This window comes from Globicephala melas, chromosome 20 (genome assembly GCF_963455315.2).
Source record: "Globicephala melas chromosome 20, mGloMel1.2, whole genome shotgun sequence".
Classification (NCBI taxonomy): Eukaryota; Metazoa; Chordata; class Mammalia; order Artiodactyla; family Delphinidae; genus Globicephala; species Globicephala melas.
The window spans coordinates 1207187-1227890 of NC_083333.1; the positions used below are offsets into that span (position 1 = coordinate 1207187).

Below are 20704 nucleotides of genomic sequence, written 5' to 3' on the forward strand. Positions count from 1 at the left end.
GCCTCCCGGTCCTCGCCTCTCCGCGGCCGCGCGCTACCGCCTCTCCGAGGCGCTAGCCGCGGCCCGCCTGCCTTTGGAATTCTGCCCCAAAAAAGGGGCCCTTGAGGAGGAGGAGGTAGGAGAGGAGGGACGGAGGCCGGCGGCGAGAAACGGAATCCGGAGTCCAAAACAGTACGGGGAGAGGAGAGGACCAGAGCCGCGGCGGCGGCAGCGGCTCTGAAGCTCGGCCGCTGCGCCCGGCCGCAGTGCATCAGCGTGGCCGCCCTGACATCCCCAGGATGGTTAACGCGGGGCATTACGCACTGGTTAACAGGCTCCGAGCTGCTGAGCGACTTGTTTTAAGCATTTTCTCCCTCGCTCTCGCTTTTAATCTTGTCTCTAGTGGCGTGTGTAGGGGGGAGGACTTTATTTCCATTGGCTAAGCTCTCCCTTCCCACCCACATCTCTTCCACATCACCTTGGTGTCTCCCTAAATAAAACCAGCCTTCCTTATCGCCTGGACAAAATCAGGAGCTAGAGTTTGAATGGGTTTTACATAAACACTCACCCCTGGCAGCGTGCGGCTGGGCTCTCAGGATAAACTCACGGCACCTGGCCTGATGCTTGCCTTTCCTTCCCTCCCTTGAACGTCAAGGTTTAAGCAGAGCCCGAGGACTGGGAACTCTTCCCTGAAATCTGATCAACCTGAAGCCAGTTGCGGAACTGCACAGGGTCCCCATGGACCTCAAGGAGAGCCCCAGCGAGGGTAGCCTGCAGCCCTCTAGCATCCAGATCTTCGCCAACACCTCCACTCTCCACGGCATCCGCCACATCTTCGTGTACGGGCCGCTGACCATCCGGCGTGTGCTCTGGGCCATGGCCTTCGTGGGCTCTCTGGGCCTGCTGCTGGTGGAGAGCTCTGAGAGGGTGTCCTACTACTTCTCTTACCAGCACGTCACCAAGGTGGATGAGGTGGTGGCCCAAAGCCTGGTCTTCCCAGCCGTGACCCTCTGTAACCTCAACGGCTTCCGCTTCTCCAGGCTCACCACCAATGATCTGTACCACGCCGGGGAGCTGCTCGCCCTGTTGGACGTCAACCTGCAGATCCCGGACCCGCACCTGGCTGACCCCATGGTGCTGGAGGCCCTGCGGCAGAAGGCCAACTTCAAGCACTACAAACCCAAGCAGTTCAGCATGTTGGAGTTCCTGCACCGCGTGGGCCATGACCTGAAGGATATGATGCTCTACTGCAAGTTCAAAGGGCAGGAGTGTGGCCACCAGGACTTCACCACAGTGAGTACTTGGCTTTCAGCTCATTTTTGCGCTCAGTCCTTTTGAGAAGTACCACGCTGGCGGTCTGCGGCTTGGTTCGAGGTCTCTCTGTGCTTTGGAGCAGGAGAGAGAGCAGTGTCTCAGTTGGAGGCCAAGAGGGTAGTTGGCCAGAGTTGTTGGAACTGGTCGGAGAGGCCTGCCTGCTGGGTTGGAGCACTCCTGTCTGGTCAGATGTGCGGGGCGAGCAGGGGGCGCCTGGCCGTGGTGGCGGATCGTTACCCTAGGGGTGCTGAGTTGCCTTCCACCCACCCAGAGGGAGGAGGCCTGAGCCGTCCGTGGTCCAGGGCACTCGGTGTCTGAGCTGTGTGACTGGGACAGCTTGTCATTGCCGAGGTGGCATTTTCTCTGTCTCTGCTCGGAAGTGGCATCAGGCACTGCATCCTGTGGGCTGGGCTGGAGCTTAAAGCTGCCAGGAAAGGGGGTGGGGGGCACCAGGCAGCCTGGATGGTTCCAGTGGCTTTGGGAGCTTGCTGGAGCAGGTGATGCTGCAAAGGTGTGGAAGTCTCTTTCCTTCCTTTTCCTGTGTGGATTCTGAGCTCCGTGCGGGGAGAGGAGAGGCCAGGGGAACCCCGGGTCTCTGTCTGGTCTGCTGGCAGGTCAAAAACAAAGAGATGTTCAGGGTCCCTGGGCCAAAGAGGAGGGTCTATGTGGAGACCCATGCACAGGACGGGCAGTGAGGTGTCTGGGAGGGTGAAACGCTGCAGGCTGGCTGGTCTGCGAGTTTCAGCTTGAAACTCAAAGGCTCGTTTGCTGTCTGTATGATGATCCCTTAACAACGTGGATACGTGGATACAGAGGGGTGGTGTGGGGAGGGGGCGAGCAGCTGTGGGATCCGTAAGCCTGGAGGAGGAGAGTGGAGCTGAGTAAAGAGGAAAAGCGGAGGGGGAGGTGGATCCCATTCGGGACGGGGCTTCCTGGAGGGGCAGGGGAAGAATGGGAGGAGAGCTGTGGCTGCCAGGGTTCTGTGTCTGCCTAATTAGTGGGCTGCTGGGCAGAACTTGGCATAACAGGTCTGGTTGCAGCTGCCCACACCTCCTTGCTCCCAGGCGGGTCTGGGACATCAAGTGCTGTGGGACCCTCCGGAAGCCCAGCGTGGGCTTCTCCCAAAGCCGCCTTAAGGGAGAACCGAGAGCTTTTGAGTCTCAGAGCCTTGAGCCAAATTGCAGTTGTAATTTCGGGGTGGCAGGTACTGCAATTGCAAAGAGACTGGACTCTGTTGTCAGCTCTTGTCTGAGGTCCTCTGCCTAATTAAGACATGCTCTACCTTTCTCTGTGGTGCATCCACTCCCCGCCGGCTCTCAGGGCCACTGCCTACCAGACTCTTGCTCTGAGTTTCTTTTAATGCTACAACCAGTCTCTGCACACAGCCTCTATGCTTGCTGTGCGCTGTCTCTGATTCTGGAAAAGCCAAGAGTGCCTGGGGGTGGGTGGGGGTGGGGCGCGGGGCTGGGGAGGGCTCATTGCCTCTGGCATCCCCTGGAGCTCTGTTTCCTGGGGGAGTTGTTTTGTATTATCCATTTGAAACACTATGCAAAAGAGCCCGGCAAGATCAGGCTGTGGTGTATGTATGCTAAAGAGGAAGCAGGTCTGAGCTGGGGGGAAGGGACCAGCAGTCCTGGAAGCCTTTCTAAATGGAGCAAACAGGATCCGAAAACATGTCACGCACAATGTCTTGGGTGGCTTGGGGAGAGTTGGGGAAAAAGCCTCATTCTTGGAGGCTGAAACTATCCCTGTATCCACCCCGTGCTTTCTAGTGCCGTGGCAACGCTCCGCTTCACCACTGCACCACGCAGCTCAGAAACACACATGGAACATGCAGACAGCAGAGAGAGAGAGAAGGTGGCACCGAGAGCAACTGCAGTTGGTAGCAGACCCTGGGCCAAGTTCTCAAGCATCCTCATAACCACATGTCCACCTAGTGGCTTCCTCTCAATTCATGACCAAGTTCCACTTAGAAGTAAAGGTTCTTTGATCCCAGGCTGCAGTTTTGTACTTAGCCTATCATTTCGGTCCCTGGGGTCCCAAGAGGCCAAAGATCAGGCTGTAAAACCTGACCCAACCCTTTGACCTTTCCAGGTTGTCTCTTAAATAATGAAGCTGCCTGTGGACACAATTTATTACTTAGTAAGTGTCACGTCATTATCTGCCATCCTTACCAGGTTCAAGACTGATTTGGTTGAGTGTCCCTCCTTAGACTGACTCTCAATGGATGACCTCCTCTAGCATTGAAAAGGGGATGGGTCTCAGGGCTGGATTGCCAAGCTGTTCAGTAGAGTGTCCAAAAGGGCACCCGCTCTAGGAAGCTTGGCGCATACTCCAGGCAGGAGGCTGATCTTTTTCACCCGTTGATTGCAATGAGCAGCCATGCTACAAGGCGCAGACATGATGCCAAGTTCATTCCAAGACCTTGCAGTGAGGGCTAATCCTTCCCACTCGCCCTTGTCTCCCTGGCTCCTTGGCCTGGGGTGCAGTTGTGCTTGTCCTTGGCCTGGGGTGCACCGGAGGAGAGCGAGACCTCACAGGTGGTTATGGGAGAAGTTGGCTCACCAGCTTTCTCTCTCATTCATTCTCTCTACTACGTATCCCTCTCCCTTTGGTTAATTTACTGGGCTCTCCCTGGGTTTGTCCTATGCTGGGTGGCTTCCTTCCCTATGAGCTGTGGCTAGCTTATTAGAGAGTGAAGTGTGGGGAGGGGCTGCCCCAGGTGGATCATTTTTCCTGGTTTTCTTTTTCTGCAAAGCGTACCTAGTGCCATCTCCAGGGCTAATGCTTTCGCATGCGCGTCCTTATTCCAAGTTCTTAGCTGGTGTGCATAATACCCTTTAATTAGCGAATGAGCCATGATTCTAGCAGAGTGAAAGGTTGTCTTTGGAGGTTAAAAGTCCCAGAAGCCAGGTGTGGGACGCTGACGGCCATGTAAACAGGTGTGCTGCATGATTGGGCAGGTACACTCTTAGCCCTGACCTAAGACCGCCTGACTTCAGATAGGCACATACTTTTCTTTCCTGGAAGAGGAGAGGAGGGCTTTGATTCAACAGTGTCTACGCAGCGGAGATCGCCCTGCTGACCCAGAGTGGAAGGAAAGGAGTTGGGGTGAGAGGGCTGGCCAGGGGGTGTGTCTCTGGACATGACTGGATGAGCTGAAGTTAAGATTGGGAGTAGGAGAACATAGGTTCGAATCCCAGCTCCGTCATTTCTTAGCTTATTCCCTGGGTCGTATTTTGTACCCTCTCTCGGTATCGACTTGCTTGTGGAACATGTGATAGTAACATGTGATTTTGTAACTCACAGGGAGAACGAATCATGTGAGACCATATATGTGAAAAATCTCTTGTGCCTTGTGACAACTAGATGTCACAAGATGTAAGGCGGGGTTATTTTCAAGATTCGTAGGAGGGGTTTTTTAATATAAATTTATTTCTTTGTTTTTATATTTGGCTGTGTTGGGTCTTTGTTGCCGTTTGTGGGCTTTCTCTAGTTGCGCGAGCGGGGGCTGCTCTTGGTTGCGGTGCGCGGACTTCTCATTGCAGTGGCTTCTCGTTGCAGAGCACAGGCTCTAGGCGCGTGGGCTTCAGTAGTTGTGGCACACAGGCTCAGTAGCTGTGGCGCACGGGCTTCAGTAGTTGTGGCTCGCAGGCTCTAGAGCGCAGGCTCAGTAGTTCTGGCACATGGGCTTCCTTGCTCCGCGGCATGTGCGATCTTCCCGGGCCAGGGATCGAACCCATGTCGCCTGCATTGGCAGGTGGATTCTTAACCACTGAGCCACCAGCGAAGCCCGTTGTAGGAGGGCTTTTATTGTCCAGCCTACCTGCCCTGTTTGCAGCCCTCCAGAAGAGTCAGTTGATTAGTAATGCTGTCAGGATAGACCAGAGAGAGAGGAGGCTGCTGCTTTCTGAGCCCTGGGTTAAAGCCCAGCATCGCAGAGCTGGGGTTCTGTAGAGTGGAGGTCACAGCTGGGTTCAATAGCTAACTATTGCGGACAGGTGGCAACCCCACTGCCTGTGACTAGCACGTGACTGTTTCACATTGTTTCTCTGCTTATCACATTGGGGTTCATCTGCCTCCAAGTTCAGGATTGCAAATGACCCCTCAGTCTGCATTTTTAACCTGATTGCCATAGTGTGTGTGCGTGTGTGTGTGTGTGCGTGCGCGCGCGCATGTGTGTATGCGTGTGTGTGCGTGTATGTGTGTGTGTGTGTGTGTACTTTAAACTAGAGATTTCTTAGGAAAGGCATTTCCTTCTTTTCTTACTGAAAGAAGCGTCTCTCCACAGTGGGATCTTGTTAGAGGCAATTCTATGACTCCTAGTCGTCTGCATCACATAGCATTATAGAGATGTGGAGGGGAGGGCTTAGGCAGCTCCCATATTTGGAAATCTTGCCACAGGCTGGTGGGTCCCTAGCTAAGCTTATTACTTCTTATCACATGAGGAGCAGGTGTGTGAAGAAGGTGGGCTTTGGGGAGAGATCTGAGTTGGAATTCCAACCGTACCCCCTCTTCGATGTGTAATCATGGGCAAATTTCTTAATCTTACTCTCTCCGTCTCTAATTAGGAACAATAATACCTGCCACTCAGAGTTGCTGTACTGATCCAGGGAGGCCAAAGGATGCCAAGAGCTAGTGCATGGCAGATGCCTCGTACAGGGCAGGCCCCATGCTTTGCTTAGTGTCCCCCGGGAGTGCTGACTGAGCCTTCGTTGGATTCTGGCTGTCTTGACTTCAGGACAGTGTCCTTCTCACTATTCCACACTGTGACTCACTAACAGCTTTGGAGCATGGTCAATTGCTGTGTTTGTGGGCTTCTTAATTCTCGTAATATGACAAACGTTCCCTTTTCTCAGGACTTCCATATCGGTTCTGCTGCCTAAACATCCTCTCCTTACCTGCCATCTTGGCTTCCGGTCCAGGTCATGCCACTAACCTCAGCCCAGGAAGCTTGTGCTGCCCTAACCCCTGATAAGAGTCGAGTGGCCTGGGTAGCAGGCCTGCATCTTTTATCTTGAGTGTGTGTGCTGTGTGTCTGCACATCCGTTCCTTTGTTAATCAAACAGAGCACCTCCCATGTAGCAGGGAGAGAGCTAGACCAGATTCTTGCCATCTGAAAGCTCATGGCCCATTTCCCATCCCCTGTGGATGGGAGTGGGGTGTTGAGAGCAGGAGTCTTGTCTCATCAAACACATTCTCTGCACCTTTCATGCTGAATGCAGGGTCTGCCCACAGTAAATACCCAACAAAGATTTTTTTTTTTTAATTCAATAGTTACTTGCTGTTTCCTGAACTGACCCAGCATCCTTTGCTCATGGGCCTTTCTTACTTCTTTTCATCTCTCACTTCTCTCTCTCTGTCTACTTATTTAAATCCTACTCATCCTTTAAAATCCGGCTCTAGGCGTGGTCGCCATTGGGGATGAGAGGCTGGGCGGACTCGGGCCCCAGGACACCCTGGCGCTGGGTGGCAACGGAAGAGGCCAGAGGAGCTGCAGGTGCTGGGGGACGCGAAACGGGCCCGCAGGAGATTAGAAGCAGCGGCACAGGAGCGGGGCTGCCTCCACGTGAAGGTGCGCGTGCCAGTGTCCTGGGGCAGCGAGGAGCCCAAGTCACTGGATGCCCAGCCCAGAGGCCACCTTCCCGCACCGCAGCCAGACGGCGACCAGGGGCGACCAAGTGTAGGGGTTCCTCAGGATGGCGGAAGGAGCTGGGCCCAGCCTTGCCCAGGATGCATTGCGGGGGAGCCTGGAAGTTTCCGCAGGTTACATTGCGTTCTGTGGTATAATCCTGAACAACGGTGAAATCAAAGATCCAGCAACTTGAACTAACTGTATTTCGGTTGATTCACTGTAACTGCCAAACATGCCCTGGATTTCGAATAAATAATACGACCCCCCCACCCCCCAAAACATCTGGCTCTAATATCTCTGTGACCCTCTCCAGGAAACCACTGCCCCCTCTCCCCATGTCATAATCTAACTTAATCTCTTCCTCTCCTGTTCTCTAAACAGCCTTTGGATTACTCCTCTCCTAGAACAGTCATTATACTTTTCCTTGCATTAGAATCATGAAGTGTTTAGGCTGAAAGGAACCTTAGAGATGATTTAATTTAAAACGGAATGCTTTAACCACTGATAATTTTTATTCATTGCCCATTTCAGTTTCTCCTCCCCATAAGACATGATGTCTTTTCTAACTTGATATTCTCAGGACTTAGAACTGCTTAGCACAGGGAAAGCTCTTACAGTGTGTCGTGAGTGTGTGAAGTGGGTTTGAAGTTTTTCAAATGTCAGGTGACTCTGATGTCAACTGAAATAGCCATTTTTTGGCTTCCCTTTTCAGTATAGGGACCCAGGATTCCACCTGCATTGGGAAGACTTGTCTCATTATTGTTTTTTTTTTTTTTGCGGTACGCGGGCCTCTCACTGCCGTGGCCTCTCCTGTTGCGGAGCACAGGCTCCGGATGCGCAGGCTCAGCGGCCATGGCTCACGGGCCCAGCCGCTCCGCGGCATGCGGGATCCTCCCGGACCGGGGCACGAACCCGTGTCCCCTGCATCGGCAGGCGGACTCCCAACCACTGCGCCACCAGGGAAGCCCTGTTGTTATTATTTTAACAGTACACTTTCTGATTATAGAAACAATCCAGTCACTGGAGAAGACTTGGGAAGTGTGGGAAAGAATAAAGAAGAAGAAAAAATGTCCCAGAATAGCATCTTAGGTATAATTACATGTATTATTTTAGTATTTGGGGAGTAGCTCCATTTGGTCATGCCTGGGATCACACATCTGTACATGTGATACCTCGTCTGGCATGCAGTGCACACTTAGTCACTGTCACCTTGCTTTCTTCATCCTGGGTCCCCTGGGTAGTCTCCAGGGTGTTAGAGATTCCCTCAACGGTCCACTTAGAGTAAAAATAAAATCCAAAGATATGTCTCCGTGGGTCTGAGCAATACCCCTTTGGTGGGATATATTTTGTCTTATCTGCCAGCAGCATCCGGGGATAATTTGTGAGAGCGAGGGGAAATTGCCCCTCTTACCTCAGCGTCCTTGGATTACAGGTTCACAGATGAACACCAGTTACTCTTTTTTGATGGTAATTTATTGACAGTCTAGGTGTGCATTTACCTGAAGCCATCTTGGTCCTGTTTGTTGGGTTGAACCAGAGATGTGTTTGTTGACACCAAACTAGATCTTCTGACTGAGGCTTGACCTCGTTCCTGGATGAAGCCCAACCCCTCATGACCATGAGGACCCTGGACCATGAAGCCCAGGAGGTTCTCCTTGCACGGCCATCCCTGCACGCCTCAGCACACAGTGTAGGCCCTGACTCTCCCTCACCTGGGAAGTTTCTAGGCTCCATGTTAAAATGGTCTAGACTGCATTGAATGCAAAGTAGATGGTCTTTCTTATTCCTTAAGTTGCTTGGAAGTTTTGTGAGCATTTGCCATGCCCTTGGAGAGGCAACCTCTGCCCAGCTGTGTGCGTGGTTCTCTGTGGTACCAGCCTACAGTTGGGATCTTCTAGTCTGCAGAATGTTAGGTCATGGCTCTCTGGAAGTAAAGCTTTCAGGGGTGTATTGACTTCTGTCTGATGTGATGAAGGACTAGGACACAGACTAAGAGCTGACTGTTAGAATGACCTGCACCATCTACTTGCAAGAAAAGCTGAAGTGGCAGCGAGCCACAAAGCTGGTGCCTAGCTGCTGTATGTCTGCATCTCTGTCCCTGGGGGTTCTTGGACCTCCAGAATGCTGATGGAAGACTACCTGCAAGCTTACCAAATTGGGAATTGATTCTTTCCCCCTCTCTACAGTGGTTCTCTTTTCCTCTCTGCAGAAACTCCTTCCCTTAACGAAGAGATGAATTCTAGACAGTTTTCTGTAAAGTTTCTGAATCCTGGTTTGCTACCGATTTCTAGAGGAAGAGCTGAAATGGGATCCCATGAAAAAAATCCCCAACCACTGAATGGATAGCTCTTACTTTATTTTTTAATTTTTTTGAATTGGTAGCTTTTAGCACCAAGTTTGTTGTCAGAGGCGTTATTCCCATAGATCAGTTCATATTTCAAAACATTGAGTATCGCATTCTCTCCAGCAGAAAAGAAATATGCCACCTGGGTCTAGAGATATCTGAAAGTGTGCTTTGCGCCGTCTCTGTTTCATCTGAGTGTTTACGTTTGATGGAGCTGGGTTGCCATATCAAATTTGACCAGCGGGGCTATTTGACCCATGATCTATTGTAATCTGAAACGAATGGGCTACAGCACCCCTGCAGATTTGAAATTCCATGTGTCATATTTCTCCCCTGCAACAGACTTAAAACCAGTCCATACAGGTGGGACTTAGTGGTTACTGGAAGCCTGTGATAGAAGCCTGTTTATCAGGATGGGCTTTATTTGGGAAGAACATTCTGAAAAACGTCATCCTTTGGATGCTAAACCGTCTCTCCATCTCCCAGCACTTATTTTCTCATGAATCAGGTCCATTCCCTATTGATTACCTCACTGGCCACAGAAATTTATACTCAGGAGAAATAAAGTGCAAAGCACAGAAAGAACATATTTGCCTGGGTTTATTGACTTCTGCTGATGGAGTGGCCCGGCCTTGGGCAAGGTAATTAGCTTCTGTGGGCCTCAGTTTCCTCACTTGTAAGATGAGGGGGTTAAACTAGGTGACTCCCAAGGACTTGCCAACTTGGAGAACTGTAATACAATAGAACACAATCGAAACTTATTTTCTGATCTCGCATTTGTTCACTGAAATAACTTTAACTTATGCTTGGGGGCAGAGAGTTGATGTTATTTTGTAACCAGATATATTTATCCATTTATTTGTGTAATGTAGATGGAGCTGTACAGTGGAAGGAAAAATACCCTGATGTGCTGAGTGGCTGTAGTGGGAATACGGAGGCACAGAATTCTACCGTCAAGACTCTGTCCGTGAGCCGTGCGTGTCTGACTGCCATTCATCAGTCTGACTGAAAGTTTCCATCACACTGGTCCTACAGTTGTGAGCAGGGGTCTGTGTACAAATTAGCAAGGGCATCTGTGAAAGATGCTGTTGGTGTTCCATCCAGATCCCCTTTCCTGCTGCTGTGGCTACAAGCTTCTGCACTGAGAACAGGAGGATGCCCTTGGTCCTTAGTCTACTGGCCCTGCCTTTCCTGGAGATATCTGAGAAGTTATGCACCTCCCCACCACCTGGGGGCAGCCAGGAGCCAGCGACTCCTGACTGACAGGAGTGCAAAATGCCAGGCACCTTGCCTCAAGACCCAACAAATTATGGTGCAGTTTACACTCCAGAGCTTTCCATGGGATCAGGCTGAGCTAGACTTCTCCTGAAACCACGTCTTTGCTTACCTTTTCTCCCTGCCCTATCGTGCATACCTCACTCCCTTCTAGGCTTTTCCTGAGCTCATTCCCTCAATAAATCACGTGGACAAGAAACCGCATCTCAGGCTGTGCTAGGGAACCCACCCTGTGTATTGATTCGTTTTACCTTCTCCATCTGTTTGACAACATGGAGACTCACTTAGGCACATGGGCCTGTGTCTGGCTTAGAAAGAAGGAAATACCTGTTTCAAAAGTCTTATAAGCCTCATTCTTTCTTGATGTGCCCACCACTGGGGCCTGTAACAATGTCCAAGGGAGACTTTCCATAATTCAAGTGAGCATCTCTCTATTAGGATCCACTATTGTAGGCTCAGCTGGTTTGCTCCTCTTTGGAACTTTTTGTCCGAGGAAAGCCCTTCCCAAAGTTGCCCATGTCCTAAGGGCTGAGCTATCCTTATTCTCTCAGCTCCTGCATCCCCCCCCCCCCCCGAACCCTGTCCCCTGCCCAGGCTGCTCACATTCTAGCTCACACCTTTACCAACACCTGCCTTCTCGTCATTTCCCATTTCCCAGCTCTGCTGTCTCTGAAAGCATCCCTTTCTCACCCTCCTCCCAGCCTTCACTGCCATTTCCTCCTAGATGGGCCTCAGTCTGGCTTTAAGCCATGGGCGGGGGGGGGAGGCGACTGCCTTCGATGTTGGCAGTGGTTCGGCTTCATCTGTAAAGCAGGAGGCAGTGAGAAATGTACGGCTGACCGGGGCTGTTGCTCTTCATATGTCACAGAAACCGTGAGTGATGAGGGATGCAGGGAAGAACTGAGACTGTTTAGCCTGAAAAGGGAAGCAGGTGACTCAAGGCTGGGTGGTTGCTGTCTTCATACACTTCAAAGGTCCTTGTAGAGAAGAGGGATGAGGTTTTCTCTTTGTGAGGCCAGAATGCAGTGCTGGTACCCAGGGGTGGGCAGACGTTCACAGAGGTGAGTATCAGCTGCTTAGAAGGAGCCATCCTGGGACCACCTGTGCCCTGTCATCAACTCTAGATGAGGCCATACAATTGCTAATTGGTGATGCTGTAGGGGTGGATCAATGTCAGGTAAGGAGTTGGATGTAATGACCTCTACAGTTACTTTCAACTCTGAGCATCTTTGATTTATTTCCTTTTGGAACAGATATTTGGGGTCAGAGGTGAGGGCCACTGACAGATGGCATAGGGAAGAATTGATAGTAACTGCAAGCCAGTACATCCACCGTGGAACACCACCTCATTTCCCGATACAGCGTAGCCTTGAGGCTGTTTCAGGAGCGGGGAATAAAAATGTTGCTGCTGGAGAAGACTTGGAGACAGAACATGCTCAGTTCATCCAGAGAGAGTGCAGGACACGTGTGGGTGAGGGTCACCGGGGCTTGGAGTGGCTGGTAAATGACCTGGCCTCCCCAAGGGAGTATGCACGGCTCCTGGAGAAGCAGTTCCCAGGGCAACTTGTCATGAATTCCCGGCACTAGCTTCAGTCCTAGAGAGCAAATCTTGCGTGTGCTTGGACCTGACCTGCTTTCTGGTAGGGGCTGGGGAGACAGAGAGGTACTCAAGTTTAAGGTAACTCTGGGGTGGGTGGGGCTAGAGATAGAGCCGGTTATAGGGGCTGGGAAGGAAGTTAATGTGGCTGGGAGAATGCCCTGCCTGGGAGCTCCAGGGTGTTATGGCCGGTGTGGGAAGGATGAAGGGGCTCTGGCATTGGAGGTAATCACAGAATGAGATATTTTAGCCAATCGTGGAATTCAGTGCCAGACAGGTGTGGGGTCCGGGCTTGCATAACTGTGATTTTTTTTTGATTAATAAGAAACATATACTTGGTCTTCATCCCTGGTTCCTGGTACAAGAGCTTGAAAAACCCTTGCGATTTCCTGAGGAATTGGGTGAGAGGAGCATCTTTTGTTACTGCTGGTAAGGCCCTTTCAACCAGATGTGAATTTATGCTAAGGAAGTGACTCTTGCTGGGCCCCTGGATAGCTTCAGGATGGGGGTGGGTTGCCGTCAGCCATACGATTAGAGGGCTGGAAATTGAGTTGATCACCAGTGGCCCATGATCAATCCTGCCTATGTAATGGGACTGCTCCATAAGAGCCTCTGAATGAAGGGATTTGGAGAACTTCTGGGTTGGTGAACACATGGAGGTGCTGGGAGGCCGTCATACCGAGAGAAGGCGTGGAAGCTCGGTGCGCCTTACCCTAGACCTTGCCCTATGCATCTCTTCCATCGGGCTGTTCCTGAGTTGTATCCCCTATAATAAACCAGCGATAGTAAGAAAACTTTTCCTGACTTCTGTGAACCATTCTAGCAAATTATCAAACTTGAGGAGGGGGTCATGGGAACCCTGATTTATAGCCAGTTGGTCAGAAGTACAGGTGGCTTGGTGATTGGCGGCTGAAGTGGGGCCAGTCTTATGGGACTGAACCTTTAATCTATGGGGTCTGCCCTAACTCTGGGTAGTTAGTGTCAGAATTGCTTGGTATGAGGGGAAAACCAACACGTTTGGTGTCAGAAGTGAACTGTCCTGTGAGTTAAAAAAATGGAACTTGGTAGTGATCTTATGCAAGTTACTTAACCTTCCCCCCTCCCTTTCCTCACCTATTAAATAATAGTCATACTGGTATTTACTGTATAGGATGGTGTGCAGCAGTTGAATGAAATAATAGAAGCAAAACTTTAAGCATTGGGCCAGATGTAAGAGTGTCAGTATTTTGTTACTTTTGTTATTACTAAGATGAGCTGGTGATAAGACATAGTGACCGGGGATCTGAGAACAGAGGATTTTGGGGGGAAATCCGCAGTGACATCAGCAAATCCCCAGAGTATGGGGATGAGACTGCAAACGAGCCAGGCACCCAGCTCCTGCTAGAAGACACCCAGAGTATGTGAAAAATAGATCAAAACTATGTAGTTTACAAAACCTATTAATAATTGCGATGTTTTCCGAGTGTGTGCTATATCTCAAGCCCTGTTCTTGACTTGGAATTCGGTCTCTATCTGTAACTCTGTTGTTTGGTATGGAAAAAATTGAGGCTCAGAAAGGTTAAACGACAAGCCTAAAGTCACTTAGCTAAGAATTGGTGGAAGTGGAATTTGAAACAGGTACTCTGGTTCCAGATCCTCCAGGCTTCCTTTATAAGATGCTATTGGATCCTCACAATAACTCTGAAAGTGGAAAAAGTGCATCCGTTTCAGAGTTGAACATCGGTACGGCTCATATTCTTTTCCATTATGCTTTATCACAGGATATTGAATATAGTTCCCTGTGCTATACAATAGGACCTTGTATATCCATCTTGCATATAACAGTTTGCACCAGATGAGGGTTTTGTGCTGCAAGAGAATATTCCAACCTTGCAGAACAAGACTTTCCAGCTACAGTTCCTGCCTTAGAGGAGGAGAACACAGGTGCAGTCAAATGACTGGTTCTGAGAGGTGGCCACCCCAGACCTTCTCCCCTGATGAACGTGCAGGTGTTTTCTGGGCTGATGTCATGCATCTCGGCTCAGCTGGCTTCACTGGCTGCCCAGGAGGGGCACTGCACATCAGCTTTGTGAATTCAATTTTCCCTCTTCAGGGGAAGGTGGACTTTGGATCCTGCTGCCGTGATTTCTGCCTGTTGCAAGCACCACATCTCTAAGAGCTGGACATACGTCTGTGGTCCCCTTGACCTCCCAGCTCTGCAGATTTGCATCAGATCCTTTGTTCTCTCCTGCCCGGTCTCTTGGCTCAGGAATACACAGGTGGAAGGGCCAAGCAATTCCACAGCACCCTCTTCAGGAAAGTCAAGACGCTGGAGAAGTCTGTTCTTGCCAGGGTGACACTTGCCGTCTCTCCAGATTGCCAGCTGGGGGGCTCCAGGGTCCGACATTAGGAAATGAGCATCTGTTTCAGATGTGCATGGGATTCCGCTTTGCTGGCTTTTTCTGACTCCACTTCCCCATTTTAAATCCGCCTCTGGGTGGCAGAAATGATAACTTTACGAGAAACAGATCTGTTGAAGGAACCGGCTGGCGAGAGCTTGGCATTGAGAGCTTCTGCCTCCGAATCAGTGACTTGAATTTGAATGTCCAGTTCACGTGTGCTCTGAACAAATTTGCAGGTGACAGGATAGCACAGTGGTTGAGAGCTGGGGTTCCGGAGTGAGACAATCTCGGTTGAAATTCTATACTCATATACTAGTTAGATGACCTTGGACAAGATATTTAATTCAATTTGGGGAGAATTAAATGAGTTGTAAACTGTGCAGCACGGTAGAGCTCAGTCACTGTGAGTTGGTTCTCACCCTCCTCCCTGTTTGCATCTCCATCTACATACCAACTTTTCGGCTTCTAATTCAGTATGATATTTTTCTGTTTCCTCATTTCTGTTCTCTGACCTGGGTGCTTTCTCCTGGGATTGGCTGGACTGTGTTCTCTTTTGTTTTCTCCTCCCCCACTGGATATGGCAATCGAGGGACTTTTCTTGGGAGCAGGGGTGATGGGGAAGATGTTTTAGCGTGTCCACCATGATGATGTAGGGAATTTCAGGTCTCACTTTCTCCCTGGCAGCCCCGAGAGATACCCATCCCTCTAGAGTGTGAGGAGGCGGCCACTGAGAGAGTAGCATCTCTATGAACTGGAAATAACAGTGTCTTCTAAAGTTGGGGCAAGGCTGCTTCTGCCTTCCTAGAATGATTTCTTAGCAGAACACCTTTTATCCCCTGGGCCTGTTAGCTATTTCAGGGACATTCTAAGTGGCTATTAACAAATGTTGAATTATGGCTGCAAACCTCTGGGAGCTCACGTGAATCACAAGTGAGCTCTGTGCAGTCAAGTTGCCACAATGGACTGGGATTAAACAAACAGGGACCATTGTTCTCCCCACAGCAGTGAGGCAAGAAGGCTGCTCTTTGGAGCCTGTGGTCTCAGGCAACATGCTCCTGAGAAGCAGGGCACTTCCAGGACACATAGCTCATTGCTGTAGGGCAGGTAGGTGCTCTGGGTTTGTAGAGAGGCATATTTCAGCTTCCTATCTGGAGGAATTTACCAACAGTGAGGCAGTATGTCCAGGGATATACCAGCCAATCTCAGGGGTTATGAGTTGCCCAGCACATTGGTTCAGAAAACACCTACTGAGTGCTTCCTATGCTCTGGGCTAAGCTGTACAGAAATGGAAATGAATAAGGCCCAGTCCAGGAGGTCCGGGCGCTCGCAGCCTGGAGGGTAGGCTGAGCAGTAAACAGATTACGTGCAACAGCCAAAGTTTGCACAAGGCGACACAGGGTAGGCTCTAAAAATCTTCCAAAAGGAGATGATATGTATAATTTTTTTTCCCTTTTGAAACAATTTTAAACATATAAATGTTGTAAGACTAGTGCAAAGGATTCCTGAGTATCCAGTGGTCCCAGCGATGTCCTCTTTGGCCGAAGGATCCCATCCCGGATCCTTTATTCTGAGTCTCCTTTATTCTGGAACTGCTTCTCAGTTTCTTCCTGACCTTCATGACCTTGACATTTTTTTAGGAATTCAAGGCCAGTCATTTTCGCAAATGATTTTCAGTCTGATGTTCCCTCTTGATTAGACCCAGATACTGAATTTTTGGTTGAATTTCACAGGATGGATCCAGGATTCTTCTCATTGTATCCTATCTGGAAGCACACAATATTTATTTGTCCCAATAGTTATAGTGTTAACTTTTATCACTTGATGAACTTGGTGTCTTCCAGGGAAATGCCCATTTCTCATCCCGCTTTCACCCTCTGTTTTTTTTAAATCATCCATTGATTTTTCTTGCTTGAATTATTACAGTGATGCTCGCCAAATGGTGATTTTCTAATTCCATCTTTCCATCTACATTTCTTAGTGGGCTTTCTGAAATACAGAAGAGCTTTCTCTTTTCCCTTTTTATTCGTTCATTCATTTATATCAGTGTAGACTCCAATTTCTGTTTTATTCAGTGGGTTCTCATCTGTTCATATTCTTTCGAAACTCAAAATCTCCCATATTTGGGAACCCCTTCAAGCTGATATCTCTGTCCTTTTGACATTTCCCTGAATCCCTTGAGCACTTTACATATTTCTGGTCCAGCTAGAAGGCTCATCTGTTTTTTCCTGCCCAAGTCCTGTAACTGGCTATTTCTCCAGTGAATCCTGGTTCCTTTTAGTGGGAAATGGTATTTAGAAGCAAGATCTGGGTGCCAGGTCTCACTGCTACTAGGTTGTCAGGGCTCAGGGCCCTCCCAGTGGACAGAGCTAGGATATTTACATGTATATTTGCATCTGTATTGAAAAGCACCAGTTGACACAGATACTTCCAATTTTAATCTAACGCCACAGCTTCATTCGAAGTCTTTGCCCTTTCCATATTGGTCCTTCCTTTTTTCCTGCAGTAGGAAACCTGCCTCCCATGATCTTATTTACTGTTTGCTCCATTCTCTTGAATGCAGACCATCTTCTCATCCCTACAGACTACTACTCTGCCTGGATGCCTCCTCACAAGGGCCCAGTCCCTGCTGGGCTGCCTTCCTGCCTCTCCCCAAGGCCCTCCTTCTGTGTGCTCTGGCGGCTACTAGGCTGCCTTCCATTCAGATTTCTTCAATTGTCAGATTTCCTCAATTATCCCCCAAACATTTTTACAGATTGTTAACTTAAAAAATTCAGGATCGGGCTTCCCTGGTGACACAGTGGTTGGGAATCTGCCTGCCAGTGCAGGGGACACGGGTTCGAGCCCTGGTCCGGGAAGATCCCACATGCCGTGGAGCGGCGAAGCCCATGCGCGACAACTACTAAGCCTGCACTCTAGAGCCTGTGAGCCACAACTACTGGAGCCCACATGCCTAGAGCCCGTGCTCTGCAACGAGAGAAGCCACCGCAGGGAGAGGCCTGAGGACCGCAACGAAGAGCTGCAACTAGAGAAAGCCCATACGCAGCCACGAAGACCCAATAAGGCCAAAAATAAATAAATAAAATATATATTTAAAAAAAAAAATCAGGATCCACTGAAGATACAATCAAGATTCATGTGTTGCATTTTGTTGTTCTGTCTCCTTAATCAAAATGCTCCCCCCAACATAACACACACAAGCACAGTTCTTAAAAATAGCTTTATTGAGATACAATTCTTACGTCATACAAGTCACCCACATAAAGTGTAAAATTCAGTGGATTTAGTGCATTCACAGCATTGTGAATTTTAGAACATTGTCGTTAAACGGAACCCCAAAAGGAGCTGGGTCCATTAGCTGTTACCTCCCCATGGCCTTCAAGCGCCATCAGTCACTACTCTACTCTCTGTCTCTGTAGATCTGTCCATTCTGGACATTTCATGCTAATGCAGTCACATACTATATAATATATATATCGTGACAGACTTGTTTTGTGTAGCATTATGTTTTCAGGGTCCATCCATGTTGTAGCCTGTATCAGTATTTCATTTCCTTTTATTCCCCCAAATATTCCATTATATGGGTGTGTCACATTTTATTTATCTTTTCATCCTTTGACCTGTTTCCACTTTCTGGTGATTATGAGTAATGCTGCTTTCACACTTCCTTTAGTATTGACTTTTGGAAGAAAACAGACCCATACAAAGTGGTCCCGTACAATCATCCCGCATTATGAATCTGTCCGGTTAGTTCCTTGTGGTTTCACTTAACCTGCTCCTCCCTCCTCTGTATTTCTTATAAACTCGGGGTTGGGTTTAAAGAGTTAATGAAATGCAGGTCAATGTTTTTGGCAAGAGAACTGCATGGATGAAGCTGTGTACTTTGTATTGCTTCAGAGCAGAAGCTTATTCTGTGATGGTCCCCCTCTTCGAGATGCTAGTTTTGATCCCTTGTTTAAGGTAGCAACTGCTGGATCTTTCTGTTGCATCACCTCCCATCGTCAAATCATCTGCCGTCATCTCTGGGATGATTCTCTGGTACCCTGTAAATATGCTATTTACCATCATATTTGAACCTGAATTAACAGTTTCATTAGAGTTTGCAAAATTGTGATTTCTCAATTCTTTCTACATTTATTGGCTGACATTCTTTTGTAAAGAAGAGCTTTCCCTCGTCAACTGGGGATCAACCAGAGTTCCTCCTATAAAGGCAGGATAAATGCTTATTCTTGTCCTTTAATTACCAGTTTCCAGAGGATAGAGTTGGTGTAATAACTACCATAATAACTGAGTGGGAAGGGAGAGGGCAGGTTGGTAGGAGTCCATGCAGCTGTAGTCAAGGCAACCACAGGCTCCTTCCAGATCCCCTCGTATCCCAGGATGGGGATGTTCACCTTTCAGACATGGTTCTTACTGGTCCTGAGCCTGGGCAGGCCTGGGACAGGGGTGGCAGGCACTGAGCTTAGTGGAACAGGGCTGTGACAACACTGACCACATGGCGTAAGGCAGGTCATAAAATTAGGGATCCTAATTATTTGTCCTGACTCTCGGTATCTCCTCACTTCCCTGGAGCCTCCTCAGGAGATGTCCAATGCTTGTGCTGCCTTGCACCTGTCTCCGGGGAGTTCATGCAGCATCCCTCCTCAGTGAGAGCAGAGGAGGTGGGGTAGGAAAGGGAAGTCTCACATGTGGATTCCATTTAATTAAAGTACCTGGATACATGATGAGAGCCAGTCATTTGCTGAGCACTTGCTATGTGCCAGGTGGTGTTGAAAGCACCTCCCAGGGATGTGATGAGAGAGGTACTCTTACTCCTCATATTGTGTGTCAGGACTGAGGTGCAAGAGATTAAAGAAATTGCCAAGGTCTCTAGATTCATGGTCCCATTTACTCCCCTGTTCTGCCTTCCCAGGCAGTGCATGAAGAGCTTCTGCCAGGAGGGGGCAGAGGGGCCATGGGGGAAGTTTCATATTCTCCTTCCTCCAGCCTGTAGTTCTCTGGATAACTGGATAATTCCTTGGCTATCTGGCTTTGAGCCTGGAGGGAGGGGCTTCTGGATGCAAAGAGAGTGGAGCAGGGTGGGGCTCACAGAGGGGAGAGGCGCCCAGTGAATGCAAGCGTAAGTGTCCCCAGGAACCCTTGGTACCACGGCTCTGTCTCTCACCCCGCATCACTTGACTGATAGTCCACAAACAGGGGCAGCGTTTCCTCCCCATGTCCTGCTCTTTGCCTTGCCTGCTTAGGGGCGCTAATTATCTGGCATGTTAATGAGCCCAGAGGATTAACACGGAACATGGGTAATGATGATTTCACTTGATGGATTCAAAGCTACCTTCCTGGGAAAACAGAATTTAGTCTGTTTTCCGGGAGAGCATCTCACAACCGAACAGCACACAGTGGGTGACTAAGGTCTCAGTGGTGGAGGACCGAGTACATATCCACAACGTGTAGTTCATTCAACCTGCTGTTTGCTCATTCACTCATTCATTCATTCATTCATTTTGCATTCCCCAAGGGTCTACTTGGTACCAGGATGGATAGGGCACCTCCCCTACTCTCAGTGGAATCTCATGTTTTTAGAGGGACGCAGATACGTAAACACATACTTTTAATTAAAACTGTCGTGAGAGAATTATCCATGTTGTGCGTGGGGGGGCACAGTGTGGAGGAGGGAGTGATGTATTCCAACTGGGGGGATTGAAATGGCTTCATGAAGAAGGTAGCCTTTTAGCTAGGCCCTCAAGAGAAGCAGAATTTTGACAAGTGAAAGGGGCAGGTGAGTACATCCTAGGGCTGGGGAACTGTGCCGGTAAAGTTACCTGTAAAGTGTATGCTTGGGTAGAGTCAGGAACAGGAGATAATGCTGCAAAGTTGGTTCTTCCCTGGCTGTGAGGGACCCCGAGTGTTGTAGGCACTGGGGAGCTCTTGAGGGTTCTGAGTGACATGATCCCATTTTACTTTTTATAGAACCATGCTTGCAGCATCCCGGTTGAGGACGGTTTAGCTAAGAAAGAGGATGCAAAGGTCTGCTTTCTGTTTGATTGTTTTGTTATTATTACTGTTTACAAAATAAGAGTCTTGCCTTTATTGGACTCTTACCTTTTAATCATATCTTTGTGGAGCTCAAGTCCTTGGGTGTGAATTACTGACTGTAGAGTGTAAACAAAACTTCAGGCGGTGAA

The 20704-nt window shown here is 49.2% G+C and overlaps 1 protein-coding gene across 1 annotated transcript in view; it reads left to right on the forward strand.

Annotated features, from left to right (window-relative positions):
* Positions 1-18: 18 nt before the first annotated feature.
* The window catches only part of ASIC2 (acid sensing ion channel subunit 2), a 1015869-nt gene continuing 995183 nt past the window's right edge, over positions 19-20704 (forward strand). The window contains exon 1 of the mRNA XM_030862152.2: positions 19-1272. Within this exon, the coding sequence (XP_030718012.1) occupies positions 718-1272 (555 nt within the window). The 5' untranslated portion in view covers positions 19-717. The remainder of the gene's footprint in view (positions 1273-20704) is intronic.